At 41.1% G+C, this 27,996-nt stretch overlaps 1 protein-coding gene across 1 annotated transcript; it reads right to left on the minus strand.

Annotated features, from left to right (window-relative positions):
- NAPG (NSF attachment protein gamma) lies at nucleotides 1-27,638 on the minus strand. The gene is made up of 12 exons (XM_047090266.1): nucleotides 27,503-27,638; nucleotides 18,074-18,141; nucleotides 16,033-16,117; nucleotides 15,323-15,340; nucleotides 14,654-14,684; nucleotides 11,391-11,500; nucleotides 11,210-11,276; nucleotides 10,855-10,925; nucleotides 5,233-5,311; nucleotides 3,064-3,143; nucleotides 2,387-2,516; nucleotides 1-1,342 (listed from the first exon to the last, which is right to left on the minus strand). The coding sequence occupies exons 1-12, from the start codon at nucleotides 27,556-27,558 to the stop codon at nucleotides 1,202-1,204; spliced, it is 936 nt and encodes a 311-aa protein (XP_046946222.1). The 5' UTR covers nucleotides 27,559-27,638; the 3' UTR covers nucleotides 1-1,201.
- Between the last annotated feature and the right edge of the window lie 358 nt (nucleotides 27,639-27,996).

A 27,996-nucleotide genomic window follows, 5' to 3' on the forward strand; every position in this document is an offset into this window, starting at 1 on the left:
CCCAAGAGCACCTGCCACATGAAGGTAACGTCCTGGCTAAGCCCTCTTCTCCCTCGGCTAAAACCATGGCTAAACACCACACATCGTGATGGATCGGCCCTGGGGTCTTCAGGGAGCAGCGAACAGACACACGCTGCACTCGCATAAGGCCGGGCTCTGTGAAGACAGGACACGCGGACAGGAAACCACCCTGCCTGCAGAAGGCACCCTGCTGCTGACCGGTGCCTCTTTCCGCTTAGCAGACTGGGAGACAGAGGTGAAAAAGGAATGCTTCAAAAATAATCTCTTAGGAATACCCACCAGGACTAAAATGCTGGCAGTCAGTCCTTTAAACAGAAGTACTTCAGAAACCATTCTTCCCTCTCAGCTAAATGTCTATGGTATACGGCATTCCCACATCTAGTTACCGTCCGGTTACAGCTCTAAGTGAATCGAAAATTATTTTGGAGGGAAGAAATGTTCTAGACTGCTGGGAATTAGAATGCATAAAAACAGTCCTCATTAATTCCCATTTAGTCAAAACCAAGTGGATTTGGGGAGAGCCGCTGTGTTTTTTTAGGTGGAAAAAATGCATTTCAAAGAGGAGCTAAATATGCCTTCAAAGGATTCAATTTACGTGTAAGACTTTAAATGTAACTTTCATTGGGCTAAACAATATTGTAAGGCTCAAAATAGCATCCTGTCCCAGTCTTGCCTTGGAAAAGACTTAGATTTAATAATTTAAATGTATCTGATATCACTGGGGATAAATCTCCTTTTCAAAACAAAAGTTTAAAATACTACTTTGTTTAACCAGTAAACTTTACTTTTAGCAGCAATGATTAAATAAAATGCAAAGAAAATTCTCTAACAATAAATTAAAAAAGCCCAAGAGAAAAGAATTTCTATGTCTACTGTCCCTTTTGTTTAGAACATCATTTGTGGCCTGCAAATTTCAAAATCAACTGTATTAAAATGTGACAATACATTTACCTGTTCATTCTTGCTGGGTGTCTTAGAAAGGCTCTTATGGACAGAAAAAAAAAAAATGTTCTCAGGTAGTGGGTACAATGGGTGACTTCGCAAAATGATGACTAAAGATGAGTCTTTATTAGCATTTTCAAAACCATGACTGCAGTGAAGTCTGGATCCCCTTAGACAAGGTCCAAGTCCATGAACGGCACGTCAGAAATTTCCTCTTCCTTTCCGCGGAGCCAAGACCCTAGCACAGGCCTCCGGCGTACTCGTCCTCGTCTTCCTCGGTGGCAGGGGCAGTGGCGCCTTCAGACTTAGCCTGTGGTGCTGCAGATTTCTTCTTGATTCCCCCTCCTGGAACCACCAAACTCAGGCCCAGCTTAGCATACTGTCAACGACAAAACATGTTCTCAGGAGCTGGATGACCAGAATCTCAGTGTGCCACGTGTCAACAGTAGTTATCTATACGAGACAGATCTTAGTTCTCTACCAATACTACCATTTAGATGGACGAACACCCACAGCACAACCCACACTGCTCTGCCAGCGGATGGCTCATGACCGTGACGTGACAGGTATGCAACCAGTAAAAACATCAGTTCTCTGCCACACCTAGGAATCTGAGATCATTGGGAGCCGCTAAGTAATACTGGCAGGTACCTACAAAATAAAGATCTGTGCAGTAAATGAGAAGTTAAGCTAGAGACAAATTCTTCAAAAATCATCAAACTTACAAAAACCTACAGAAGAATTTATCAAGAAAAAAACCTATATACATCATTACAAAAAACCGAAGGTCTTAAGCTGCTCTAACATCAAATCAAATAAACAGGGGCTCATCAATCTACTGAAAAGGGAAGCACACAAGGGAGACCCACAGACACGGCTCGCGCTCTGTATACGGCCCTGTGCGAGGCTGTTTCCCACATGCATATCTATTCTTCGAGACAGGTGGGCAAGACAGGGACCTGCTGCTCCATTCTTACAGATGAGTTAAGTGAGGCTTCCAGAGTTCAGGAGTTCAGTAATATCTCGTGTCACACAACCAGCTGTCACGGAAGTGGGCCTCCGACAAGGCCCCTGAATTACAAAGGCCACTACCTGAGGAGCTTCTTTCGGTGAAGCCTAAAAGAAACTCAAACTAAGCGACCTGCAGAGGTCTACGGGAGGAAGGCAAAGCTGAGAACTGGAACCGAATTAAAAACTACAGATATGGTCAACAGTTAGAAGGCTAGATAAATGGCTGTGAACCCACATGGCTGACATCTCAACAGTCTAAGACTATGGTGAAATTCAGGGCAACTGCCGCATTCCTTGTCGGGCAGTAGCCGGAGGTGAAAAATAGAGGGGGAACATCTCACACGCCCACAGGAGAAAAATGATCTCACTAGAAGCCTCCACCTTTGAAGGGGAAAGAAAAGAGGCCACTTACATCATTGTCCATGTACTTGAAAAGGGGCGAGTTGCAGACCTCCGACACTTGGTCTTGGTCTTGCTGGTCATAGCCTTCAAGGAGCTGCTCCAGGGCGGCGCAGTCCTCGCTCCCGCTGAACCCTGGAATGCTGAGGCAAGCACGAGTCACACGTCTCCACCTGCCCCCCGGCCATCCTGCCCCCCAGCAAATGTTTGGCAATATCTGGAGACATTTTTGTTAACAAGTGGGTGGCGGCCTGGGATGCCCCAGACGCCCCACAAGGTACAGGACAGGCCAGACAGCAAGGAATTATGTATGCGCCCCAAAATGTCAGCAGTGCCCAGGCTGAGACCACTCATTTGAACTACCTTCAGTAAGACATGATCCTCCTGTAACATATAATCTGAGAACATTTCTTTACTCCTTTTTTTGTTGTTCTTTTTTTCTTAGAAGGCAAACAGAACAAAATCATTGAAGTCATTCACTCCCATGAAATCCCCAGGAGAAAAACACAGGGAAGATCCGAACTTGTCAAAATCCTGCTGAAGTGGTTAGGGAAGTCCCACCACCACTATGAAATGTATTAAAAACCAAAAATGGCTTCAGGACCAATAGCAGCTGTCTAAGCAGTGGTCTGACACTGAGAACTACAGACGTTAACACCGCACATCCGGGCAGCGCTGCCTCCGTCTTACCTGTAGCTCTCTCTGACACACCTCTCCGCGGCCACGTAGTCACTCCTGTGCAGGTGAACTAAGACTTGAGCGATTGTCTTCTAAAACAGAAGAGGTGATTACGGCCCAAATTTACATCTGTTTAGCAAAGTCAATCCCCTGACATCTGGAGTCATACGGAGACTTATAAATTCTTAGTAGCTTCCACAGGACGCGTGAAGGAAAACCCACAACGGCACAGGTCAAACTGTACTGTGCCCACGAGCCACGCAGGGTCTTGCTAAATGAAGGCTGATTTAGGGGGTCCGAGGCAAGCCTGCAATCCCGCTTGCTCCCAGGTGTCCCAACACTGCCAGTCTGAGGACCACACTGAATAACACAACTTAGAACACAACTACCACACGCTGTAAGAAAACGTCTCTTAGGTATCTACATAGGCTCAATCTTGAAAAAGGAATGAAAAAGAGGGGAGACCTGTGACGCCACAATAATACTCTGGAATTCTTAGACAGTAGGAAAAAGACAAATGAATGAATAAAAACTTTAGGTAATAGGAACAATACTATCTATAAGCCCACAAAAGCATCATGAAGACCAAAGATATGACTGATAAGATCTTATTGGCAGAACGGCTCTTCAAAACGGGTTTTTCAATCTTTTTCCGTTCTTCAGACAACTTTTACTGATCCATCTTTAAGTTCACTGTATCTTTTATCATCTCCATTATCAGATTAAGTTCATCCAATATTTACTGCAGACACTGCCTTTTCAGTTCCAAAATTCTCATTTAGCTCATCTTTAGTTTTTATTGAAAGAAAGAAAGAAAGAAAGAAAGAAAGAAAGAAAGAAAGAAAAGAAAGAAAAGAAAAGAAAAGAAAAGAAAAGAAAAGAAAAGAAAAGAAAAGAAAAGAAAGAGAAGAGGAAACAACAGTCCTTTTGTCTATTCATCTGTTTGCCTTTCCACCTCATGGGCCAGCTGCTTCAAAGTTGTGAAGTTGTGGGGTGCCTGGGTGGCTCAGTCAGTTGGGCGTCTGACTTCGGCTCAGGTCATGGCCTCATGGTTTGTGAGTTCGAGCCCTGCGTCGGGCTCTGTGCTGACAGCTCAGAGGCTGGAGCCTGTCCTCAGATTCTGTGTCTCCCTCTCTCAAAAATAAATAAAACATTAAAAAAAAAAAAAAAAAAAAAAGGTTGGGAAGTTGTGACCTGGTAATTCCTACATCTGGGGCACCTCTGGGTGGGCGTCCACTGTCTTCTCTTGAAAACTGGCCGACTTCCTGGCTCCTTCTGTGTGGAGTGCTTTGGGGCTGTATCCTGGACACTGTGGATGTTATGCTGCATAGACTCTCCTAGAGTTCTCAGGGGAGCATGGATGCTTTCAGCAGGCAATACCGCAGGCAGGCTCAGACTGCAGGTTCCGTCTGCGGCTGGCGGGCAGCGGCTCTCGTCTTCAGCGCCTCTGCCCTGCTGCTGCGGCTCGGCCCCAAGCAAGAGTCCTGCCAGGGTGCTGTGGGCCCTGGACAGCGGTCAAATCTTACTTCAGCTCCCAAAGCCTATGCCCTGCTACTCTGGGTCTGTCCGGCACACGCGGAGCTGGAGAGTAAACCCAGGACTTGTGTGGGCGCCTGCTCACACCCACACTCGGGATTCCCTTCTCCTCCTTCCTGGATGTTCTACCTTGCTCTTAGCTCATCGTCCCAGCTCCTCTGGCCAAAGAGACTGATAAGCCTCTCGCGGTGTTTCATCTGCTTGCACCATCGTCACAGCCGATGAACTCACCCTCAGAACAAAGCCATGGGAGAAACACGGGATAGATGGGTCCCTCCAGTTAGAAACATGGGGTTGATGGGTTTTAGCTGCTGGAGCCTCTGCTGCCGAGCTCCAGGACTGGGGGCCTCTCTCAAGCAATGCCACAAGAAAAATAGGGAAAACTCTGGAAACCATCTCCTGTACTGGCTGCCTGTCCAAGTGCTTACTCACCCCCTGCTTTTATTTTTCAGAGTCCAGGAATTTTTATATTTTGTCCAGAAGTTTTAGCTGTAATCAGCAGGAGAGACAGACTATAGGGGGCTTACTCCATCTTGCCCAAAATTATTTTTAAAAATATCCATGGAATCCAGTCCTAGGTACACAGTTACACCAATATGAAAAATTAACAAATATAAAGCCAAAATAAGCACTTTCAAAGCATACCTTATAACAAGTTGGATAATTCTCAATCTCCTTATAAATATTTTTTTCTTTCTGAATAGAAAGTGCTGCCTCATCAAACCTAAAGACAAAACAAAGAAATGTCAAACAAGGCAGCTCTAAATGACCTAAAGGGAAGATCGCCTTTGTATTTGATAGCACAGACTTTAGCGAAAATAACACATAAAGCACTTTTAGCTCAGTAACCCAGTTTCCATGAGCTCTGCACATCTGGCTTATGTTTTTGTTTGGTTTTTAATGTTTATTTATTTTTGAGACAGAGACAGAGCACAAGCAGGCTCCAAGCTCTGAGCTGTCAGCATAGAGCCCGATGCGGGGCTCAAACTCATGAACGGCGAGATCATGACCTGAGCCGAAGTCGGATGCCTAACCGACTGAGCCACCCAGGCGCCCCATGGCTTATCTTTGAAACACTCCACTCACCCGTTCAGGCATCAAGCAGACAGACAAAAAGCAGCACGTAAGGATAAGTTACTTCAAACAGAGAAGTTTAAGTCTGGTAAAGATCACCCATTAATGAGCCATCTATCCAATTCAACAAACTGCTCTGTGAATTTCCATGAAAAGCATTAGACAAGCCCTGATTTAATCACCCCAGAGTTCTTTCCTTCCACTAAGGCCATCCGGACACCCCAAGGGCAGTGCCTCACAGCTGGACAGTTCTTTCCCCAACTCTGTCCTCACCACCACACGCTCCACTGCTGCTCAGTGAGCCAGGAAAAATGTCCCTTTCGTCCTCACCATTCACCGGTTTCAATGAACTCTCATCCGTTTTCCTTTTCTTCCATCCCATTCAGACGGCAGGATGAAGAGGAAAAGCACTGCTAACACTGTTCCCCCGAATCCTCCAAGGCCCTCGCCCTTCCCATTCCGCAGCCTCAATCCCAGCACACCGTACACAGTTCCTCGTCTCTTTCTACAGGCGTACCATGGCCCCGTCCTGGGACTCCCTTCCTGGCACCTAACCCGTGCCTCAAGAAAGTGTGCAGGCCTCACCCCAAAAGCCAAAAGGGCAAGCAGTCTGTACTGTTTGGATGCAGAGGCAAAGAGCTGTTTCGTAACCCAAATTAACGTATAAAAATGTTAACAATTATCTTTTTAAAAAGATAATTTTAAAATTATGCCTGAATAGTTGAGTCGCATATGCGTGCACACACCACACACACACAGTATTGGCTTGGTTTAATTCTTATAAATTAAATTGAATTTCTGTGGGCCTTACCCTGGCAACTTAATACCTCATACAATAAGAGCACCTGTTGGGATGAGCAGTGGGCGTTGTATGTAAGCGATGAACCACAGGAATCTACCCCCAAAAACCAAGAGCACACTTTACACACTGTATGTTAGCCAATCTGACAATAAATTAAATAAATTTAAAAAAAATAAGGCTCATTGGACAAATACATTCTGAATTTCTTAAGCCCAACTTGATAAATCTGGGGAACAAAGCCAGTTTATAAATTGCACATGGTAGCAGAATTCTAAGACTGTTCCCCAAGATTCTTGCTCCTTATATATACCCTTATGTAGTCTTCCCTTGAATGTGGGCATGACCTCTGAATATGATAGAACTCACTCCTATGAGGAGTGACTCAGTGACTAATCAACTGACTTTGAGGGAAGCAGAGAGAATGTCTGGATGGGCCTGACCTAATCAGAAGAGCTCTTAAAAGGTCAGAGATTGAAGTCAAGAGACATGCTCTCACCAACCTTGAAGAAGCCACAGAACTACTATCTTGTGAACCGTCCAGAGGGCACATGCCAAGGAACTATGGGTACCTTTAGAGCTGAGGACTGCCCCCAGGCCAACGACTAACAAGAAAATATGGGCGTGCGTCCTACAGCCACAAGAAAAGGAATCCTGCCGACAGCCAATGAGCCCAGAATGACTTCACAGCCATACTGGACACCTCATTCCAGCCTAATGAGACTCTGAGCACAGGACCCAGCTATACTGGAGCTGGACTTCTAACCTGCAGAACTGTGAGACAATGAATGAGTGACTGTTGTTTTAAGCTGCTGGGTTTGTGGTTACTTGTCATATAGAAAAGGAAATTAATATGCTGGGTAACATACATTTGTATCATTTGTAATTACGACATGAGCTTATCCCAGATCCTGTTTTATAAAACATATTACATCAGGACATTCGGTGAACATCACACCAGATTACACCACTCTAGTAGGAATCTTAACATTTTAAGTTTTTCATATATTTAACGATAAAGGCTGTATTCTTCACACGTGACTCACTTATCTCCTTGGCATAAAAACAGCATTTCCATGTGCTAACAGCTAGTTAGCAAAACAGCCATCTAAGAGAAATACTGTTTATTTATGTGTGATTTAAAAAAATGATCAACTTGGCTAAAAGTCCATGAAACTGACATATAAAGCCAACTGTTTTCAAATGTACCCAGGAAATTATTCATAAATTATAATGGAACATGGAGATAATTCTTAATACTCCTAACAAAATAAAATGCATCTGGTTTTGCTGAAAAGAGAATAAACTGTTTTTGATCTTCCTACAATTCAAAAATAAAATAAAATGTAAGCCCCACAAAAATTATGTGCATACGGCAGGAAATTGTCACAGGACTTCACTCAACCCAGTTTTCAATGGACATCTCCCTCACAATAACTCAAAACTCCTCCACGGCCTCCTGAAATCCAGAACGTATTTTTAACTACCTACAAAACTTTCAGCCAATTCATCACATTGCCAACTAAGCTTAATATCACCCTAATAAACCTTGGCATCACAACGGACAGGACAGGACAAGGACAGGAAACTAGTTATGTTCAACTAGTACCTACCCCACATACACACACCCAGTTCTCCCTGTGTTTATAATCTCATGACTGTCTCAGCCACCAGGGGAGAGTCTGAGAGAGAGCCTTAGAAGTGGGGAGTCAGGTAGTGGTGGGGGTGGTTAACTGATACAGAAGTCAGATTATCCTCCTCACTGAGAATTATGACAAAGCTCTGGAAAGCACTCTGACTTGGTTCACTGAGCACCAACCACACAGTGTTACCAACCAGCTCAGCTGCCTCAGAACTTCTCTGGAAGGCACAGGAATGGTCTGTTAAGTCAAACCAACTGGAAGGGCCTGTTCAGGGAGGGGACACGGGCACTGGTGTGGACAGATTTAAGGCCTCACAGATGGAACCTAAATGAACTCTGACTCACTTCTGAATTATGGCTCTCCAGAAATGTGGGAAGAGCACGAGACTAATACCAATATATTAAACAGGATATTTAATGTCACTATACTTAGAAACTACTGTTAAGTTATGACTAAATATTACAGAATCACATTAATGTAAAAATATATTATTCTAAATGTAACAAACATAAAATTTAAAATTGCAAGCTATACTCTATTAGATACTCTTTCTATCATTATATAAAATTACTATTTTAGTTCTTTTGGACAACTGACAGCCCCAATTGAGATTAGAATCAAAGTATATATTCAAAATACACAAATATCATATAAATTCTCACAGCTATCTTTTTTTAACATATATCCTCCAGGTTTTTCTCATCCCGTACTACTGAAATTCCTGACGGCAGTACTGTGACAGCTGACTTGTAACTCTTTCATACTATCCATACCCAGGGATAGTTTTCAAAACATCAAATTCCTTACCACTCCTGAATAAATTCAAATCAATCTTTCTGTTCTTATAAAACTTAAAGAAAGTATTGCCATAAAACTTTTGTTCAAGATACTACATAAAATACTATTTTTCAATGCACCTTTACTAAAAAGGAAGAAAAAAAGCAATAAAACATTCATGAAGTAAATAAAAGACATACTGGCTGCCCTAGACATATAAATGTCCCCCTTCCAGCATCTCCATACCACTTTCTCGGACTGTGAAGAAAACTCCGTATTTGTTCTAGAATAATGGTTCTCATCACACACGCTACAGCTGACTAGTAACTTCTGGGAATGGTGGTGGCTACTGCTCGGCCGGGGACCATGTACATGTAGCTAGAAAAGGCGGCTCAGCTGCCCTCCTGGGGAGCTCCTCCTGGCCCCCTCCTTCCCTTTGCTCCACCCCCTAGAAACCAGCTTTAGATAATCTCAGTCTGGACAACAGGTGAGCAGATGTGAAAGCAGAAATACCCTGGGGAGACTGAAGCAGCGTGCACTCGTGCCCAGAGCAGGCCTGACTTTCTGTCCCTAGCTCCAACTTCGCTTCGGATGCCTTCAGTGGTTAAGGGACCTCGGTCGGGCCTTAAGAAGGCTCTGGAGGTCTGCGGGGAGGACTGTCAGGGAGTGGATGAGAAGAGGACAAAGTATGCCGGAGCATGCCTGTCGGCCCTGGGATGAGAAGAGTCCAGGGCACCGTTGCCTGTTTCTCCAAGTGCGAGGCTCTGCTCAGAGAATCAGAATCCAGGTACACTTCAGCTATGCTGCACCACCTGGGACCATCACCACAGACAGCTCTGTTTCTATAAGAAACCCTTTCAGGGACTGACCTCAACTTACTATATCACCATTTATAAATTGGGAATCGTTGGAGTTAGCATTCCAGTTGTTTGGATCTCTAGGAAGCTTAGATAAGTAAAATGAATAAATGTAATGACCCAAGGCTTATGTATATGTTAAGTTTTGCCTCACGGTTTAATACAAAACTCTTAACTTAAAATCACAACAAAAATACTACGCCGTTTAGCCCAACAAAAAAATCCTAATCAATGAAACAAGGTCCTATAAAGTAGTATATCTAAATGAAAACACACCAAAGTTATTAATTCTATATCAATTTATTCCGATGCTACTTTAAACCTGTTTGAATTATATTTTACAATCTATTGTCTTCATGAAGAAAACATTTAATTCAGTCTCAGAAAAAGGTCAACTGATTCTTTAGTCATTTGTTTTTTGATTCCTTCACAGAATAGATCTTGGGTCTTTTCTGTCACGAGGGAAGTAGGGGCAAATTTTAATGAGGTTATCTACCTTCAGATTTACAGTTTTCTAAGTGTGTTCATCTTAAACAGTACTAAACAGTGTCTTGGCAAACAATTTTATTAATGACAGAGAGTGCATACTAAGCTTAAATTAAGGTAAATGAATAAAAATAAAGGAAAATCCAGTAGCATTCTAGGTTTCTGGGGTCCAGCTATTTATGCATTAAGTCATATGTTTAAAGGATAAAAAAGCAAATACCCTATTTAATGACAATATTTGACTGTCAAGAACTGGTCAATTTCCCTGGGTGAACACTGGGGGATCTTGTTATTTATGCCTGTACAGCAATTTCTCCTCAAGAGAAACATGTTATAACCCAACCAAATAACATATCAAGACAACTGCTCTCCCACACTGCTGAGCCAGGTTTTAACCAATAAAACCACAATGCATGATACATTTTGGCATCAGATTTACAAAAACAGCAGATCTTTTAATATTTAATTCCATGTTCCATCTTGTAGACATTACTCTTTCTACTCGGTGGCCTGGTGTGCCTGTGGCTTACACCAAATAGATTAACAAGCCATTCCCCACATTACTTAACGGTTCCAAATGTGGACTGAAGGTTTACATGGACACACAGCAACACAGTTTTGGAAATCTTACCTGCGTCCTCGGACCAGCAGTCTGGAGGCTTTTCCTAGTAATTCAACTGCCTGTCGTAAGCGTTCCTCATTCTGAAGGAATCAGAGAAAAGAGACAGTTGGCTGCTTTAATCTAGGAATCTTCTTTTCCTCCCAATAATTATTTGATAAAAAAGTAACAGCACTCAATCAAAGTGGGCAGGGGGAAAATGCCAAAGCTGTTAATCCATTTTATTAACTGTCTAATAAAAAACTACAGTTCAACTGTGAGCACAGAAAACTTTAAAAGCAGTCACTGCATTTCTCTATTTTCCTACAGAAAATGAACCTAAACATTCTAAGTATACTTAAAGGAAAAAAGTAAAATTCAGACTTACTTCGAACACATTTGCTGTCTGTTGATATAACTGTACAGCCTTTTCTGGATCTACATTTTCTATAAGCCTATGAGACAAGAAAATTGGACTCCTATGAGAGATAGAAAACTTGTTTTTCCAAGGACTTTATTAAGACAAAAAGCCAATGGCTCCTATGCAGACTTGTGTTCCACACACTCACTTTCCAGCGCGTTCCAAGGCCATGGCTGCCGTGTCAGGGGTGCCGTTTTCCAGATACATCATGCTGGCTTTCTCAATCAGCTGAACGGCCTCTGGTAGTTTCTGCATCTCCTTTAGGCAAAGGATAAATGCATCAGCTTAAGCACAGAATTAACAATCAGAAATTCATTTTATTCTTTATTCATGAAAGTAGAATTTATTAATTTTAACGTCTGAATACGTTATACAACAGATAGATTTAAGATGAAATGCCTTCACGTGGTTACTCTCCCCCATCAAGTTCATTTTGCCAAACTAAAAACGTTATCAGTGGAGTTCTACAGAGTTCATCACCACTTTAGAGTTTCAGAAAAGCTCTACCAACAGTAGAAACCAAAACCCTTGCTCTTGACTGTATTGTAGGATTTATAATTCTCTGAACACTTACTGAGTCCCTACCAGCTGCGAAGCCTATGCCAAAGGCTGCAAACCAGCAGCTCAAGGGCTGCACCTCATTTCCAAGTGCATCTTGCTTGAACCATTCAGTAGTTTTAAATCAGAAACTTTCACAAAGGTTCTGTTTTACAGCTTCCTATTTTAAAAAAGTATCACAAGCTTTGGCGTCAGCAGGTTTTCATTCCCACATGGCAGGAGTGGGTTGAGGCTGAGCGGATGTCCTGGGAGGCGTGGCGTCTCCTGCAGTGGCCTCCTCTCTCCGCACTCCCCTCCACACTCCCTGCTGTCCTATACGCCCAGGCCTGCCTTAGTCCCCACTGCCCTGGGCTCATCAGAGTCTGCAGCCCTTTTCCACAATGAGTGCCACCAACACGTTAACTCCATGCCTCACTAGGAGATCATAGGTCTCAGCATCCTGTGGTCCTTACATCTATTATCTCCAAATCTAAACTCTTTTAGAAACAGAACAATAATCATTTACAAGCCAGATATAAGGTTTATGTGGCATTGTCCTACTTAGGGTTGACATCCTTAGATCTTAAAGTAGGCTCCATGCAGACGTTTCATGGGTTGTTTTCAAATCTGCTTGTTCAGTCACTCACTAAGTTGGCAAATTCTTTAGGATACAAAACCTGTTGGTCTCATTCTTACTGATGTCCAAATTAACTTTTTCATTCTTTAGCTAAGGAATAAACAAGGATAGGCTGCCATCTGAAAAGTTACACTATTTTATACTCTTCCCCATGTTCTTGTAGCATGGCAAAATCAAAAGGAAAATAAAAACATGCTTATTTTCAGCGGTTTTGTGCCTGAGTCACCCTACTGCTTCTGTGGAACAACCAGGATATGAAATCTAACAGTCGTACAATGACAGAACCAGGGGCGACTCCAGTAAGTGGTGTCTTCCACTCGGCATCCTTCCACATATTGTCACTTCCTAAGCCTTGCTGGCAGATGATTACAAAGGTCTGTATGAATGGAAATTTCAACCCACGGAATTAACACTGAGCCAAGCAGCTCAGGACCCCTAATGCTGCTAAGGACTGTCCAAAGGCATTTAATTTAAATACAAGAGCATGGCAGAAAGCATTTTCTCTTGTCTCTTCCCCTACCTACTAGGTTTATTTTTCCTTCATTCAAAGCAGTGCCTTCAAATCCTCAAATTAAACCAATGCTACCACAACGGAAATGATGTCAAAATAATATCTTTTTATGAAGACTCAAGTCTTAGCCCAGCTGTTAGAACATAAACTGAAGCTGTGAGGATTATAAATTATAGTGGTCTAGCATTTCTGTACTAAGAGAGTGGATCCTAATAATAGCCACAAATGAGATGACACGAGCCACCTGGGAGCTTCCTATTTCTCCGGGGGACCTGGGACAGCAGAAGGTCAGGGCAGACACCCAGCTCCTTCGGCTACAAGAGAAATTCTAGTTGCTAAGAAACTGCTGATAACCTGACCTGCATCACCAAATCTGGTTGCAGGTTTTATCCAGAAAAGCTTTACTACAATGGCAACGTAACAGTTTATCACAAGGAAGCACCATAATTTATTTAAATATCTTATTATTAAAAATTTAGATAACTGCCATTTTTCTTAAGCAATATATAATAAACATTTTTACACATAAATCTTTGCTATCTGTCTCTTTACAACAGAGTCACAGAATTGGAATTCCTAGGTCAAAGGATATGGAAATTCTTAAAGCCCGTGATATATATTTTGAAAGTAATTTTTTAAATGGCATGAAAAAGAAAATCTGCATGAAAAAGTTAAATGTAAATAGTAAGATACGTATGTACATAGAAAAATGACTAAAAGAAAAAAATAAACTCATTACTAACGCTTTTTGGTCCTTCCAGTTTCTAAATGTTCTACAATGAGCATGTATTCCTTAAAAAATCAGTAAGATTATAAAAGTCATTAAAATTAAAAAAAACAGTTTTACTAAAGCATGAGTTCTTAAAGCTTCATAATAATTCAAACAGCTTTTACCGTATTAGGAAACATAAAAATGGAAAGGAAATGTTCTATGTCAACTGCTACTTGGCATGCTTTGTAAGTGTCATAAAGTAACATGTTTTTTCTCACCCCAACAGTGTATTACTTCCCAACCTGCTTTAATGAGGCAGAAATATGAAAAGCGGCACAAGCACATTAGCCAACTATCCCATTCAACAAGAATCAGAATTAAATATCAATTGCTTAAGTCTAAGGTTCTTTTCAATGCCAGCTTTTATAAAACAAGCAAAACTCTCCTTTCTAAAACCCAAGAGTGGGGTGCCTGGATGTCTCAGTCCGTTAAGTGTCTGACTTTCGCTGTTCATGAGTTCAAGTCCCGTGTCGGACTCTGTGCTGACAGAGCAGAGCCTGCTTCCGATTCTGTATCTCCCTCTCTCTCTCTGCTCCTCCCCCACTTGTGCTCTGTCTCTGTCTCTCTCAAAAATAAATATTTAAAAAAAAGTTAAAAAATAAAAATAAAAAAAATAAAACCCAAGAGTAACAAAAAACATGTATTTGTAAATTTTTACTGCATTAAAATGTCCTGAAGCTCTCAGCAGTAGGGAAATCTCCCAAAGAGCTCTCTGTTTATTAACAAGCTCCTGGTTACAAAGCATAGAAATGTGTTCCTGGTTTCCTCCATTAAGTTTTCTCTTAAATTTCACCTTTAAAATTCCCTATCTTAAGACACACAGAATATACTTTGGAAATGAAATCTTAGCACCTCTCACCTTACAGCAAGGAGACTTTTCAATCTGAACACAAATTTACTTTAACACCTAGTTAATTCATTTTACCTACAGAACAGTTGTGACACATTACTGACCTTCAACATCATGCCAGCTTGCTCATAAGCTCTGCAAAGAGAATACAAGTTCTCAGATGAGATCTTAATGAAATAAGGAGGAGGGGAAACTTTCTACCACAGATAGAAGTTAGATCAACTAAAACTGGCTCAGGCACTATATGCTGCTTTAGGCCTTGAGTAACAGTTTTTTCTTCTTTTTATTTTTGAGGGCAATAATGCCTTGGAAACAACTGACATCTGAGTTAAAGGGATTTTATTTTGCAGATGCAAAATTAAGTAAAACTCAGACAGGTTAAAGGACTTTCTATGTGACAAAACTAAATCCAAGTTTTGCAACATGTACTCTCCACGAAAGCAGGAGAAAGCCTGCTTCTCTCCACAAGTACTATTAACTATCAAGGAAGAGGGGGGAAAACATACTTGTTTTTTCATAGGTCATTGAACAAAATGGCCCTAAAAATATTTGGTGAATTGAACTTAACCACTGTATATCTTAGGAGTGACTCAGTTTCTAAGGGTCAGGTAAAGACTGAAACAAATGGAAATGATGATTTTATCTAAATCAATACAGAATAATTCACTATTTATGGATTTATAACGTAGGAAAAATTTACCGACCTATGGAAAAACAGCAACATTTAAAACATAAACTGCAAATACATGAAAACATGGAAAATATTTACTTACTTGGCAGCATGAAAAAGACTGAATGGATGTAACAAAGTTAAAATTAAGGAAAAAAACCAAATCAACAGTTTCCACAGATCTACCACTTAAAAAACGTCAACTGCCCCAGTTGGTTCCAAAAGACAAATCCTACAAACAGATGAAGCAGTAATTTTATGCCTACTGATGTCGCTTAAAACTACATAATTCACAAAAAACACTGAAAAAATAAAAATACCACATAGATTTTTAAGTTCTTTCCACTGCCCATTTATCTGTAAAGTTTCACTAAAATGCAAGGTTATTACAACCGCAATTTCAAAGTAGATAAAAAAGACACTTTTTACAGAGTAAATTTTCAAATACCTTAGAAAAATTTATTTAAACTACTCTTCTTTCAAATACCTAAGGAAGACTGTATTTTAAAAATTTCCACTACCTGCCTCACTCTTCAGCACCTGTGTATTTCCCTCACTTCAGCCCAAGTAAAACCACCATGAAGCAAATCCAGAAACAACAGAAATAAACTCTCAACTACAGTTCTGCAAAACAGTGTAAACATTATGAGAAGTCTCTGTAAATGCTCCCTCAGTTAAAAATGCAGAACTTTTCTAATCATTTTCTAACTTAATAGCATTGTTCTCTCCACACATAGCCAACTTATAACAAAACGAGTTTCAGTCTGTATCATTCTAATTCCCGAACTCCTTTGTAAAGGTTGAAAAAGATACGCCCTGTTATTCTCATGAGCAACAGCTTCTCTCAGGCAGGCATCTTTCGCTTGCTCAAACTGTTTGGCGTTTTTAAAAGCAACAGCTGAAACGGAACAACAACAAAGACAGACGTTCTAATCCATCATGACAAAACTTCCAATGAATCATTACTAAAATCTGTATCACGTGGGAAGTATTAGAAAATATACTTATTTTAATCAAACACCTAAGAAGTTTTATAAAACAGCACTTTTTAAAAAGCAATTTTCTTGTCACTTTTTTGATTACCAGTAACTTAGAAGTACTTTCAAAAGTTTGTTTTTGTTTTTGCTTTTTTTTTAATTGTGGACTACTGGCGATAAGTCAGTGCTACTTTCACTCAAAGCCAAGTCTTTTTAACACCTTTATAAGGTACTGTCATAAAAGACAGTACCTTTCTTCACCAGTTTTACAGTTAATAATAAAAACCGTGCTGTAGTTATAGCTAAGTCCATCTTTCAAGTTATTTAGAAACTGAAGACCAATAAACACATTCAATATTTGTGTAATAAACCCTCCTTCTGTCACAATCTTTAAATAAATGCCCAAAATATTAACAATGCCTGTCTTTTAAAGCGTTTACACTGTTCAGTAGGTTTCTGTGAAAATGACATTTCTATTGTCCAAAGAGCTAAAATATATTGCTCACTGTTATAAAGTGTCATCAGAGTAAAACAATTAGGAATGGTCCTAAAATAGGATCTTACAGATTTTGGAAAACTTGCCAAGGGTTGCTTACAAATAAGTAAAAAAGGATACTGTTTAAAAAAAAAAGTATTTGTTAAAATCAAACTCTTAAAATTCTCTTCAATAAAATGTTGAAAATAAACTACCGAACTATTTTCATCCCTGGGCTTCCACGTTTTGCTTTTTAAAAAAGTTATTCTAATGATTAAATGTATTTTGCATAACCCCTTAAAGAAAAGAAACGAAGGATGATTTAATGGCAAAACAGGACCTGAAATATGTTATCTGTGAAAGCAACTCATGGTCTCGGATGCATATAAAACAAATCTGTGTTATATTTCCCTCAGGAGATTTGCAAAACATTGTGCCCTCCACTTACAAAAGCATTCTTGTACAAGGTATCCACAGAATCCACACGAGGTTTGATTTTAACAATTTTCCTTTTAAGTATAACATAAAGAACTGGCGTAAGTCAACAGAGAGAATTTACTCAGGATTTAAATGAAAGTGTCAAAGACTCATTAGTTCCTACTTACCGGATTTCTTCATTCTTTGGTGATATACTAAAACTAAAGTCTATCAAAAGCACATTACACAGGTGGTCTCTACATTCGGCTAACAAACGTGATCCAAGCTGTGGCTGCAACACAACTGCAAATGTATTCAGAGCACTTCAAAAACTGCATTAGGCTTTATATCCAAAATAATTGTGGATATGCCGAAAGCTATCATTCCATAACTGAATGCTAAATTTTTGATAAAGTCCCTCTCTGTTGCATACTGCAGATCATTTTTATCTAATGTACAGATAAATTTATTCAAATATTTATACAGCTTCATACTTCATGAACACTTATCAGTGTATCTCAAAAGCGCGGCTCTTAAAAAAACACGTGCCAAACAAACACAAGATTGGCAGATCTATTCAGATTAAGGCTAAATTTTAAAAAGTTAAGAAAAATTTTTATTCAATTATAGGAAGCACAAGAGAGAGATACAGAAAAACTCCTGGAAGTAGCAAACAACTGACTGAAATTCAAGCATGTAAGAACAATGCAAAAACCCTGCAGCTATGTGCCACCAACCCTCCCCATCTCTGCCGTCAGGACAGACAGCTGCAGGGAACTGGACCTCTCACTCAGTCCTCAACACATCTGAAAATAACAAGTGAGAACAAAGCAAGGGTTTGGGCAGGTTTATTTTTTTGTTGTTTTTTAGTTTTTTTAACTATTAAAATCTTACAGAGAGCATCGAGTGTTAAGTACTTTGCCGAGAAGTCACCAGCCTATGTTAAGATTACGTGTTGGAGTTACAAGGCTATGGTCACACATACCTGCTTTTCCATATTCAGAAGCGGCACTGTCATAATCTGGCTTCCATTTTAGAAAACCAGTTTTCAGGCTAAAATGAAATGAAGACACAAGTTACCAACTACATGTGTAAGTCAGAACCCTGCTTTAATAACTTTATAGGTGATTTTAAAAAACCAACAACAGGGTGCCTGGGTGGCTCAATCGGTTAAGCGTCCGACTTGATCAGGTCATGATCTCACAGTTCGTGGGTTCGAGCTCCATGTCAGGCCTGTGCTGACAGCTCAGAGCCTGGAGCATGCTTTGGATTCTGTCTCCCTCTCTCTCTGCCCCTCCTCTGCTCATGCTCTCTCCCTCTCTCAAAAATAAACAAACATTAAAAAAAACAAACAAACCGGCATTTATCTTCTTACCCAGCTGCCTTCTTGGGCTGCTCCAAGGAACAAATCCAAGCACGTCTGGTGGGAGGGTCCAAATTATTACTACCAGTAGGGTAATAAAATAACCAAGGACACGAAAATAGAGATCAAGTAACAATCTCCAGAAAAACACCTCCTGAAGGGCCAGGCCCTGGACAGTGTACGACCCTCCTTTAATATAGCAGTGCTCACAGGTGCAGAGCACACAACAAGCTTTTAAAACGCATAAGGGACAGAAAACTAGCCAAAATGGCGAAACAGAAGAATTCTCCTCAAAAGAAATTCCAGGAAATAGCGACAGCTAACGAATTGATCAAAACTGATTTAAGCAATATAACAGAACAAGAATTTAGAGTAATAGTCATAAAATTAATCCCTGGGCTTGAAAAAAGCATAGAGGACAGCAGAGAATCTACTGCTACAGAGATCAAGGGACTAAAAACTAATCATGATGAATTAAAAAATGCAATAAATGAGGTGCAAAATAAAATGGAGGCGGCCACAGTGTGGACTAAAGAGGCAGAGGAGAGAATAGGTGAATTAGAAGATAAAATTATGGAAAAAGAGGAAGCTTAGAAAAGGAGAAATATAAAAAACATCCAGGAGTACGAGGGGGAGAATTAGAGAACTAAGTGACGCAATCAAACGGAACAATATCCGTATCACAGGAATTCCAGAAGAGAGAGAGAAAGGGGCTGAAGGTGTACTAGAACAAATCATAGCTGAGAACTGCCCTGATGTGGGGAAGGAAACAGGCACTGAAACCCAAGAGGCACAGAGAACTCCCTTCAGACATAACCTGAATCGATCTTCTGCAGGACATATCATAGTGAAACTGGCAAAATATAAGGATAAAGAGAGAATTCTGAAAGCAGCTAGGGATAAATGGGCCTTAACATACAAAGATAGACACATAAGAGTAGTAACAGACCTATCTACTGAAACCTGGCAGGCCAGAAAGGAATGGCAGGAAATTTTCAATGTGATGAACAGAAAAAACATGCAGCCAAGAATCCTTCACCCAGCAAGTCTGTCATTCAGAATAGAAGGAGAGATAAAGGTTTCCCAAACATACAAAAACTGAAGGAATTCATCACCACCAAACCAGCCCTACAAAAGATCCTAAAGGGGACTCTGTGAGTAAAAGGTTGCAAGGACCACAAAGTACCAGAGACACCAGTACAAGCATGAAACCTACAGATATCACAATGACTCTAAACCCGTATCTTGCAATAATAATATTGAATGTAATGGACTAAATGCTCCAACCAAAAGACATAGGGTATCAGAATGGATAAAAAAAACAAGACCCATCTATTTCCTATTTACAAGAGACTCATTTTAGACCTGAGGACACCTTCAGATTGAAAGTGGGGGGATGGAGAACTATCTATCATGCTACTGGAAGTCAAAAGAAAGCTGGAATAGTCCTACTTATATCAGACAAACTAGACTTTAAATGAAAGGCTGTAACAAGAGATGAAGAAGGGCATTATATAATAATTACAGGGTCTATCCATCAGGAAGAGCTAACAATTATAAATGTCTATGCACCGAATTCAGAGCCCCCAAATATATAAAACAATTAATCACAAACATAAGCAACCTTATTGATAAGAATGTGGTTAATTGCAAGAGACTTTAATACTCCACTTACAACAATGGATAGAACATCTAGACAGAGAATAAATAAAGAAACAAGGGCCCTGAATGATATATTGGATCAGATGGACTTGACAGATATATTTAGAACTCTGCATCCCAAAGCAACAGAATACACTTTCTTCTTGAGTGCACATGGAACATTCTCCAAGACAGATCACATACTGTGTCATAAAACAGCCCTTCATAAGTATAAAAGAAGTGAGATCATACCATGCACACTTTCAGACCACAATGCTATGAAACTTGAAATCCACCACAGGAAAAAGTCTGGACAACCTCCAAAAGCATGGAGGTTAAAGAACATCCTACTAAAGAATGAATGGGTCAACCAGGCAATTAGAGAAGAAATTAAAAAATATATGGAAACAAATGAAAATGAAAATACATCAATCCAAACGCTTTGGGATGCAGCGAAGTCAGTCCTGAGAGGAAAATACATTGCAATCCAGGCCTATCTCAAGAAACAAGAAAAATCCCAAATACAAAATCTAGCAGCACACCTAAAGGAAATAGAAGCAGAACAGCAAAAACAGCCTAAACCCAGCAGAAGAAGAGAAATAATACAGATCAGAGCAGAAATAAACAATATAGAATCTAAAAAAACAGTAGAGCAGATCAATGAAACCAAGAGTTGGTTTTTTTGAAAAATAAACAAAATTGATAAACCTCTAGCCAGGCTTCTTGAAAAGAAAAGAGAGAGGACACAAATACATAAAATCACGAATGAAAATGGAATTATTACAACCAATCCCTCAGAAATACAAGCGATTATCAGGGAATACTATGAAAAACTATATGCCAACAAACTGGACAACCTGGAAGAAATGGACAAATTCCTAAACACCCACACACTTCCAAAACTCAAACAGGAAGAAACAGAAAATTTGAACAGACCCAAAACCAGTGAAGAAATTGAAACAGTTATCAAAAATCTCCCTTGGGGCACCTGGGTGGCTCAGTCAGTTGAGCGTCCGACTTCGGCTCAGGTCATGATCTTGCGGTCCATGAGTTAGAGCCCTGTGTCAGGCTCTGTGCTGACAGCTTGGAGCCTGCTTCGAATTCTGTGTCTCCCTCTCTCTCTCTGCCCCTCCCCCGCTCATGCTCTGTCTGTCTGTCTGTCTGTCTCTCTCTCTCTCTCTGTCAAAAATAAATAAACATTAAAAGAAAAAAAATCTCCCAACAAATAAGAATCCAGGACCAGATGGCTTCCCTGGGGAATTCTACCAGACATTTAAAGCAGAGGTAATACCTATCCTTCTCAAGCTGTTCCAAAAAATAGAAAGGGAGGGAAAACTTCCAGACTCATTCTATGAAGCCAGCATTACTTTGATTCCCAGACAGAGACCCAGCAAAAAAAGAGAACCACAGGCCAATATCCCTGATGAATATGGATGCAAAAATTCTCAACAAGATACTAGCAAATCGAATTCAACAGCATATAAAAAGAATTATTCACCATGATCAAATGGGATTCACTCCTGGGCTGCAGGGCTGGTTCAACATTCGCAAATCAATCAATGTTGATACATCACATTAATAAAAGAAAAGATAAGAACCATACGATCCTGTCAATCGATGCAGAAAAAGCATTTGACAAAATTCAGCATCCTTTCTTAATAAAAACCCTCCAGAAAGTCGGCATAGAAGGAACATACTTAAACATCATAAAAGCCATTTATGAAAAACTAATATCATCCTCAATGGGGAAAAACTGAGAGCTTTCCCCCTGAGATCAGGAACACGACAGGGATGTCCACTCTCACCACTGTTGTTTAACATAGTGCTGGAAGTTCTGGCATCAGCAATCAGACAACAAAAGGAAATCAAAGGCATCAAAATTGGCAAAGATGAAGTCAAGCTTTCACTCTTTGCAGATGACATGATATTATACATGGAAAACCCGAGAGACTCCACCAAAAGTCTCCTAGAACTGACACATGAATTCAGCAGTCGCAGGATACAAAATTAACGTACAGAAATCAGTTGCATTCTCATACATTAATAATGAAGCAACAGAAAGACAAATAAAGGAACTGATCCCATTCACAATTGCACCAAGAAGCATAAAATACCTAGGAATAAACCTAACCAAAGATGTAAAAGATCTGTATGCTGAAAACTATAGAAAGCTTATGAAGGAAACTGAAGAAGACACAAAGAAATGGAAAAACATTCCATGCTCATGGATTGGAAGAATAAATATTGTTAAAATGTCAACACTACCCAAAGCAATCTACACATTCAATGCAATCCCAATCAAAATTGTACCATCATTCTTGAAGCTAGAACAAGCAATCTTAAAGTCTGTATGGAACAAAAGACCCTGAATGGAACAAAAGATGCAATCCCAATCAAAACTGCACCAGCATTCTTGAAGCTAGAACAAGCAATCTTAAAGTCTGTATGGAACAAAAGACCCTGTATGGAACAAAAGACCCTGAATAGCCAAAGTGATATTGAAGAAGACCAAAGCAGGAGGCATCACAATCCCAGACTTTAGCCTCTACTACAAAGCTGTAATCATCAAGACAGCATGGTATTGGCACAAAAACAGACACATAGACCAATGGAATAGAATACAGAGTCCAGAATTGGACCCACAAAAGTATGGCCAACTCATCTTTGACAAAGCAGGAAAGAATATCCAATGGAAAAAAGGCAGTCTCTAACAAATGGTGCTGGGAGATCTGGACAGCAACATGCAGAAGAATGAAACTAGACCACTTTCTTACACCATTCACAAAAATAAACTCAAAATGGATGAAGGACCTGAATGTGAGACAGGGGAAACCATCAAAACGCTAGAGGAGAAAGCAGGAAAAAAACCTCTCTGACCTCAGCTGCAACAATTTCTTGACATATCTCCAAAGGCAAGGGAATTAAAAGCAAAAATGAACTACTGGGACCTCATCAAGATAAAAAGCTTCTGCAGTGCAAAGGAAACAATCAACAAAACTAAAAGGCAACCGACGGAATGGGAAAAGATATTTGCAAATGACATATCAGATAAAGGGCTAGTATCAAAATCTATAAAGAGCTCACCAAACTCCACACCCAAAAAACATAATCCAGTGAAGAAATGGGCAGAAAACATGAATAGACACTTCTCTAAAGAAGACATCCAGATGGCCAACAGGCACATGAAAAGATGCTCAACGTTGCTCTTCATCAGGGAAATACAAATCAAAACCACACTGAGATACCGCCTCACACCGGTCAGAGTGGCTAAAATGAACAAATCAGGAGACTATAGATGCTGATGAGGATGTGGAGAAACGGGAACCCTCTGGCACTGTTGGTGGGAATGCAAATTGGTGCAGCCACTCTGGAAAACAGTGTGGAGGTTCCTCAAAAAATTAAGAATAGATCTACCCTATGACCTTGCAATAGCACTGCTAGGAATTTCCCCAAGGGATACAGGAGTGCTGATGCATCAGGGCACTTGTACCCCAATGTTTATAGCAGCACTTTCAACAATAGCCAAATTATGGAAAGAGCCTAAATGTCCATCACCTGATGAATGGATAAAGAAATTGAGGTATATATACACAATGGAAGACTACGTGGCAATGAGAAAGAATGAAATCTGGCCTTTTGTAGCAACGTGGATGGAATTGGAGAGTGTGATGCTAAGTGAAATAAGTCATACAGAGAAAGACAGATACCATATGTTTTCACTCATATGTGGATCCTGAGAAACTCAACAGAAGACCAGCAGGGAGGAGAAGGGGGGGAAAAAAAAGTTACAGAGAGGGAAGGAGGCAAACATAAGAGACTCTTAAATACTGAGAATAAAGTGAGGGTTGATGGGGGGTAGGGTGGAGGGGAAAGTGGGTGATGGGCATTGAGGAGGGCACCTGTTGGGATGAGCACTAGGTGTTATATGGAAACCAATCTGACAATGAATTTCATATTAAAAACAAAACAAAACACCAACAACATGGGGAAGCCACCAGGTACAAAGTCCCCATCTTGCCCACCTCTACCCAAATTTATTCACAATGAACTACAACCTCGCCATTTTCCCTTTCACTATCATAGATGTGGATTTCCTTCTTTTGAAATGTTGGTATAACATCCACATACAGCAGAAATTCTCAGTGTGGGGTCCCCAGACCAGCACTGCCAGAAAGCATGCTAGAAATACTAACTCATCCTGCCCCAGACCTACAGAACCAGAAACCCCGGGCTGGCAGCAGCAATCACAGTATAACAAACCGTGAGGTGCATTAACGCTTGAGACCCTCTGCAGCACAGCATCAAGTAAGCAGTTGGATTCATGAGGCTGAAGCTCAGGAGGGGCTAGAGGTATTAACTAAGGAGCCACTGGCTTATGCCACACCAGGGGCCTAGGTAAGATCCCCTAGGGATATCTTAGAGAATGAGCAGAAAGACTACAGAATACAAACATTCAGAGGAACAACACAGGGAGTCAGCAACACGGGTTGAGAACTCACACCAGTGAACAGGGAGGATAACAAGAAAGATGAGGATGTTATGAAAACAACAGAAGCTATTCCAGGATGACCACTGGTTCCTTAGATACCAAAGCAAAGGACCATCAATTTTGAGTCCTTACCTTACTTGCCCTTTCTTCAATATTTTATTCCTTTTTTATTTTAAAATAAGCTCAGACTTACACTTTGAAGTAACTTTAAAGTAACACTTTAAAGTCACTAAAGTAAAGTGACTGTCAAACTTGGGTGTGCATAAGAACTGCTAAATAAATGTCATTTTAGTTTCTAAATTTCAATTCAATAAGGAAAGTCTACTTACACAGAACACTGTAAAGTGCTTCAAAGGAGCACCCTAACTGAAAGACGGGGGAATCCCCAAGAGCCCTCAGAAATACATGTTTATTTTGTCAGCCCTAACTTTTAAGCAATATTTTTTGCCAAGCATGTTTAACATTTGTGTTTGCGTATTTACTGCTATAAGATCCAAATGTGTGAGCAATTTTTTAAGCTCACCAAGAATATTATTGCTCAGAAAAATAAAATGTTTAAATTGCAGTCTAATCCACAACACTAGAGAAGTACTCCAATAAGGCAAAATTCTAATCCTTCACCCTACACTAAAGGGTTCGTTATATTCTGTATACTAACGTAATTTCTTAAATCCCAATCCAAACACAGTATGAATGTATTGTCTGATGTGCTACACATGGAAAGAGCTAGAGATTTAAAAATACAGCAAATCATCCCCAGTCAACTAAATACCACTAATAAGAAAGAGAGAAGGCACACTGGTTAATTTAATGGCTCTACCTGTTAGTGTTTTTGATATTTTGGTCCAAAGAGTCAATAAAGAAGGGTGCCTGGGTGGCTGAATCAGTTAAGCATCTGACTCTTGGCCTTGGCTCAGGTGATGATTTCTTGGTCCTGGAGATCGAGCCCTCATTGGGCTCCGTGCTGTGACTGCAGAATCCTTTCAGGATTCATTCTCTCTCTCTCTCTCTCAATAAATAAATAAATTAATTAATAAATAAATTAATTAAAAAAATTGTTTTAATTAAAAAAAATTTTTTAAATTAAAAAAAGAGAAGAGTCAATAGCTGAAGATCTCTCTTCCACTTCATCTCTCCAAACTCTCCAAAACCTTGACTCTTGTCAAGCTGTTTCACTCCGGTCATTAAAGATTGCCAATTCTGTCTGACAGATGTTGCCCAATCCTGCCCCCTGCACAGTTACTTTAATTTGGACCCCGGTCAAGTCTACTAACCTGTCATGGGAAAGTCACCTTTCCTGCCTGCTCTCTTCTTCCATTTCCCCCACCCCGAGGATAGTAACTTTTCCTTACTTTGTATATCCACTGAAACCACTGCATACCTCTATTCTAGCATTTAATATCTGACTTATATGCCCACCTGTGAAGTCTAGGCTCCTGAGCAAAGGACCACTTTTCATTACCTCAATAACCCCAGTGGCTGGGACAGATACACAGGACAACTTTGCAGATGTTTGCTTACTGAATAGGCCAAAGTTCTCACTTTTCTCTCTCCCTGCCCATTCTCCATGTTGCTGCCACACCTCTTTTGCCAAAAATAAACCTAAACACGTTCCACTCCTTATATGATCCCTAGAAGAGCTAAGGTTCAGGACCATCAGAGGGGCAGCCCCTTCAAAGTCCGACCCCAAATTCTCTGCTCTAGCTCATCCCCTGGCACTACAACTACTCTACATTAACTATTCTCCCAGCATATTTTCAGGGCTGTGCTCAGACTACATCCTGTGCATAAATGCTGTCTCACAGGATTTTCCCTCCGTCTAAAAACGCCCTGCTCAGAAATCACCTCTAGGAAATCTTCCTAAATTTCCCCAGGCAGAATAAACTTCTCTCCCTGTGCTACCAAAGCAAAGTTAACACAGCTTTATTCTGGTCTTTAGTATACACACTTTTCTAATGATACTTTTGTTTGCTCTCAGTAGAAAGCAAGACTGTTGTGGTCATTTCCAGTACCTTACACACTGCCTGGAAGCAGTGATATGGTACAACAGAAAGATCTTGAATTTTCCCACTGTTCAAAAACTGGCGCTGCCATCTTTCAACCGTACAGCTTCGGGCAAGTCACCATAAAGCTTCTCCAAGCCTCGCCTCCTCTTCTGTAAAATGAGATTCTGCACGTCCAAAGTTGTAAAGATCTCAGATCAGGTATGAAGCATCTGACACACGGCACCATGTAGACTTTTTCATGTTCTAGAACTGCTAGACAAAAATTCGTTGCAGTAATGACACGGAGGAGGAGGAGAGTGTTCAAGGACTGGACGAATCAGTTCAGTTCCGCAAATGTCTGTTGGGTGCCTACTTAGTACCATCTCAGAAGCTGGGCGAACACATAAAATGACTAAGGAAGCTCAACCCCCCAGAAACCGTATATTGGGACACAAGAGACAACTGCGGAGTTTTCAGGGTACATCTGTAGTTCCTTTCTCAACTCTACTTTAGAGTGCTGATTTTCAAGAAGGCGATTTTATCTCCCAGGGGGTCAGTTTCGTCGGCTCGAACAGGGAGGAGAGGTGCTGCAGGCATCTAGTAGCTAGAGGCCACGGACGCTGCTAAACTACAGTGCACAAGACGGTCTCCTAAACCAATCATCCAGTCCAGAGAGCCCAGAACAGAAGCAGCTGCACAGCCTCCAGCCCACCGACCCCCAAAAGACAGAGGAGACGACTTCCGGCAGGGGGGGACCAAGTCCGCTTCCGGAGGAGAAGCTGGCCCCGCCCAGGCCGCAGCCCCTCCGGGAGGCCGCTGCCTTCCCCGCTCGCTCCCCCGCGCCCTCCCTCCAACTCCCAGGTGCCAGGACCGGGCGGGGGTGGGGGCACCGACCCACCGCCGGGACAGCGGCCCACGTCAGTGTCTCTCACTCACTATTTCTCTGCTTTGGCGAGGTGCTCCAGCCCCTCATTTATCTTCTGAGCCGCCATCTCGAAGGTCCGGGCCCTGACGTGGAGGGCGAGAGCCCGGCTGAGGAGGCGTGGGAACGCCGAGGAGAAAGCCGGGACGACGCGGCAGCCCGGCTGCTACAGGGGCCTGTAGGGCTCAAACCTAATGCGGCAAAGCAGGCTGGGGGCGGGGCGTTTAGCGGCAGCGTAGGCACACAACGCGCAGGCGCAGAGTGCCAGGGTTCGCGTGAGCCTTGCGCTTCTAGCGCAGGCGCCGTGGGCACTGACGGTGGTTGTTTCGTTCCGGCGTTCGTTCGATGATTATTTATTGAACATCTAATATGTGCCGGGCACTGTTCCAAGCACCGGGAAATCAGCAGGGGGTACAACAGACAAAAACTCCCGCCCTCGCGGAGCCTTGCTTTTCTCTTCATGTGAAAATACGTTGGTGCTATAATTTACTACATTTGTCCCATAGCT

The sequence above is a fragment of the Lynx rufus genome, unplaced genomic scaffold (assembly GCF_022079265.1).
Source record: "Lynx rufus isolate CCGP_SWC_20201006 ecotype Redwood Valley unplaced genomic scaffold, mLynRuf1.p SCAF_29, whole genome shotgun sequence".
In the NCBI taxonomy this organism is placed as follows: Eukaryota; Metazoa; Chordata; class Mammalia; order Carnivora; family Felidae; genus Lynx; species Lynx rufus.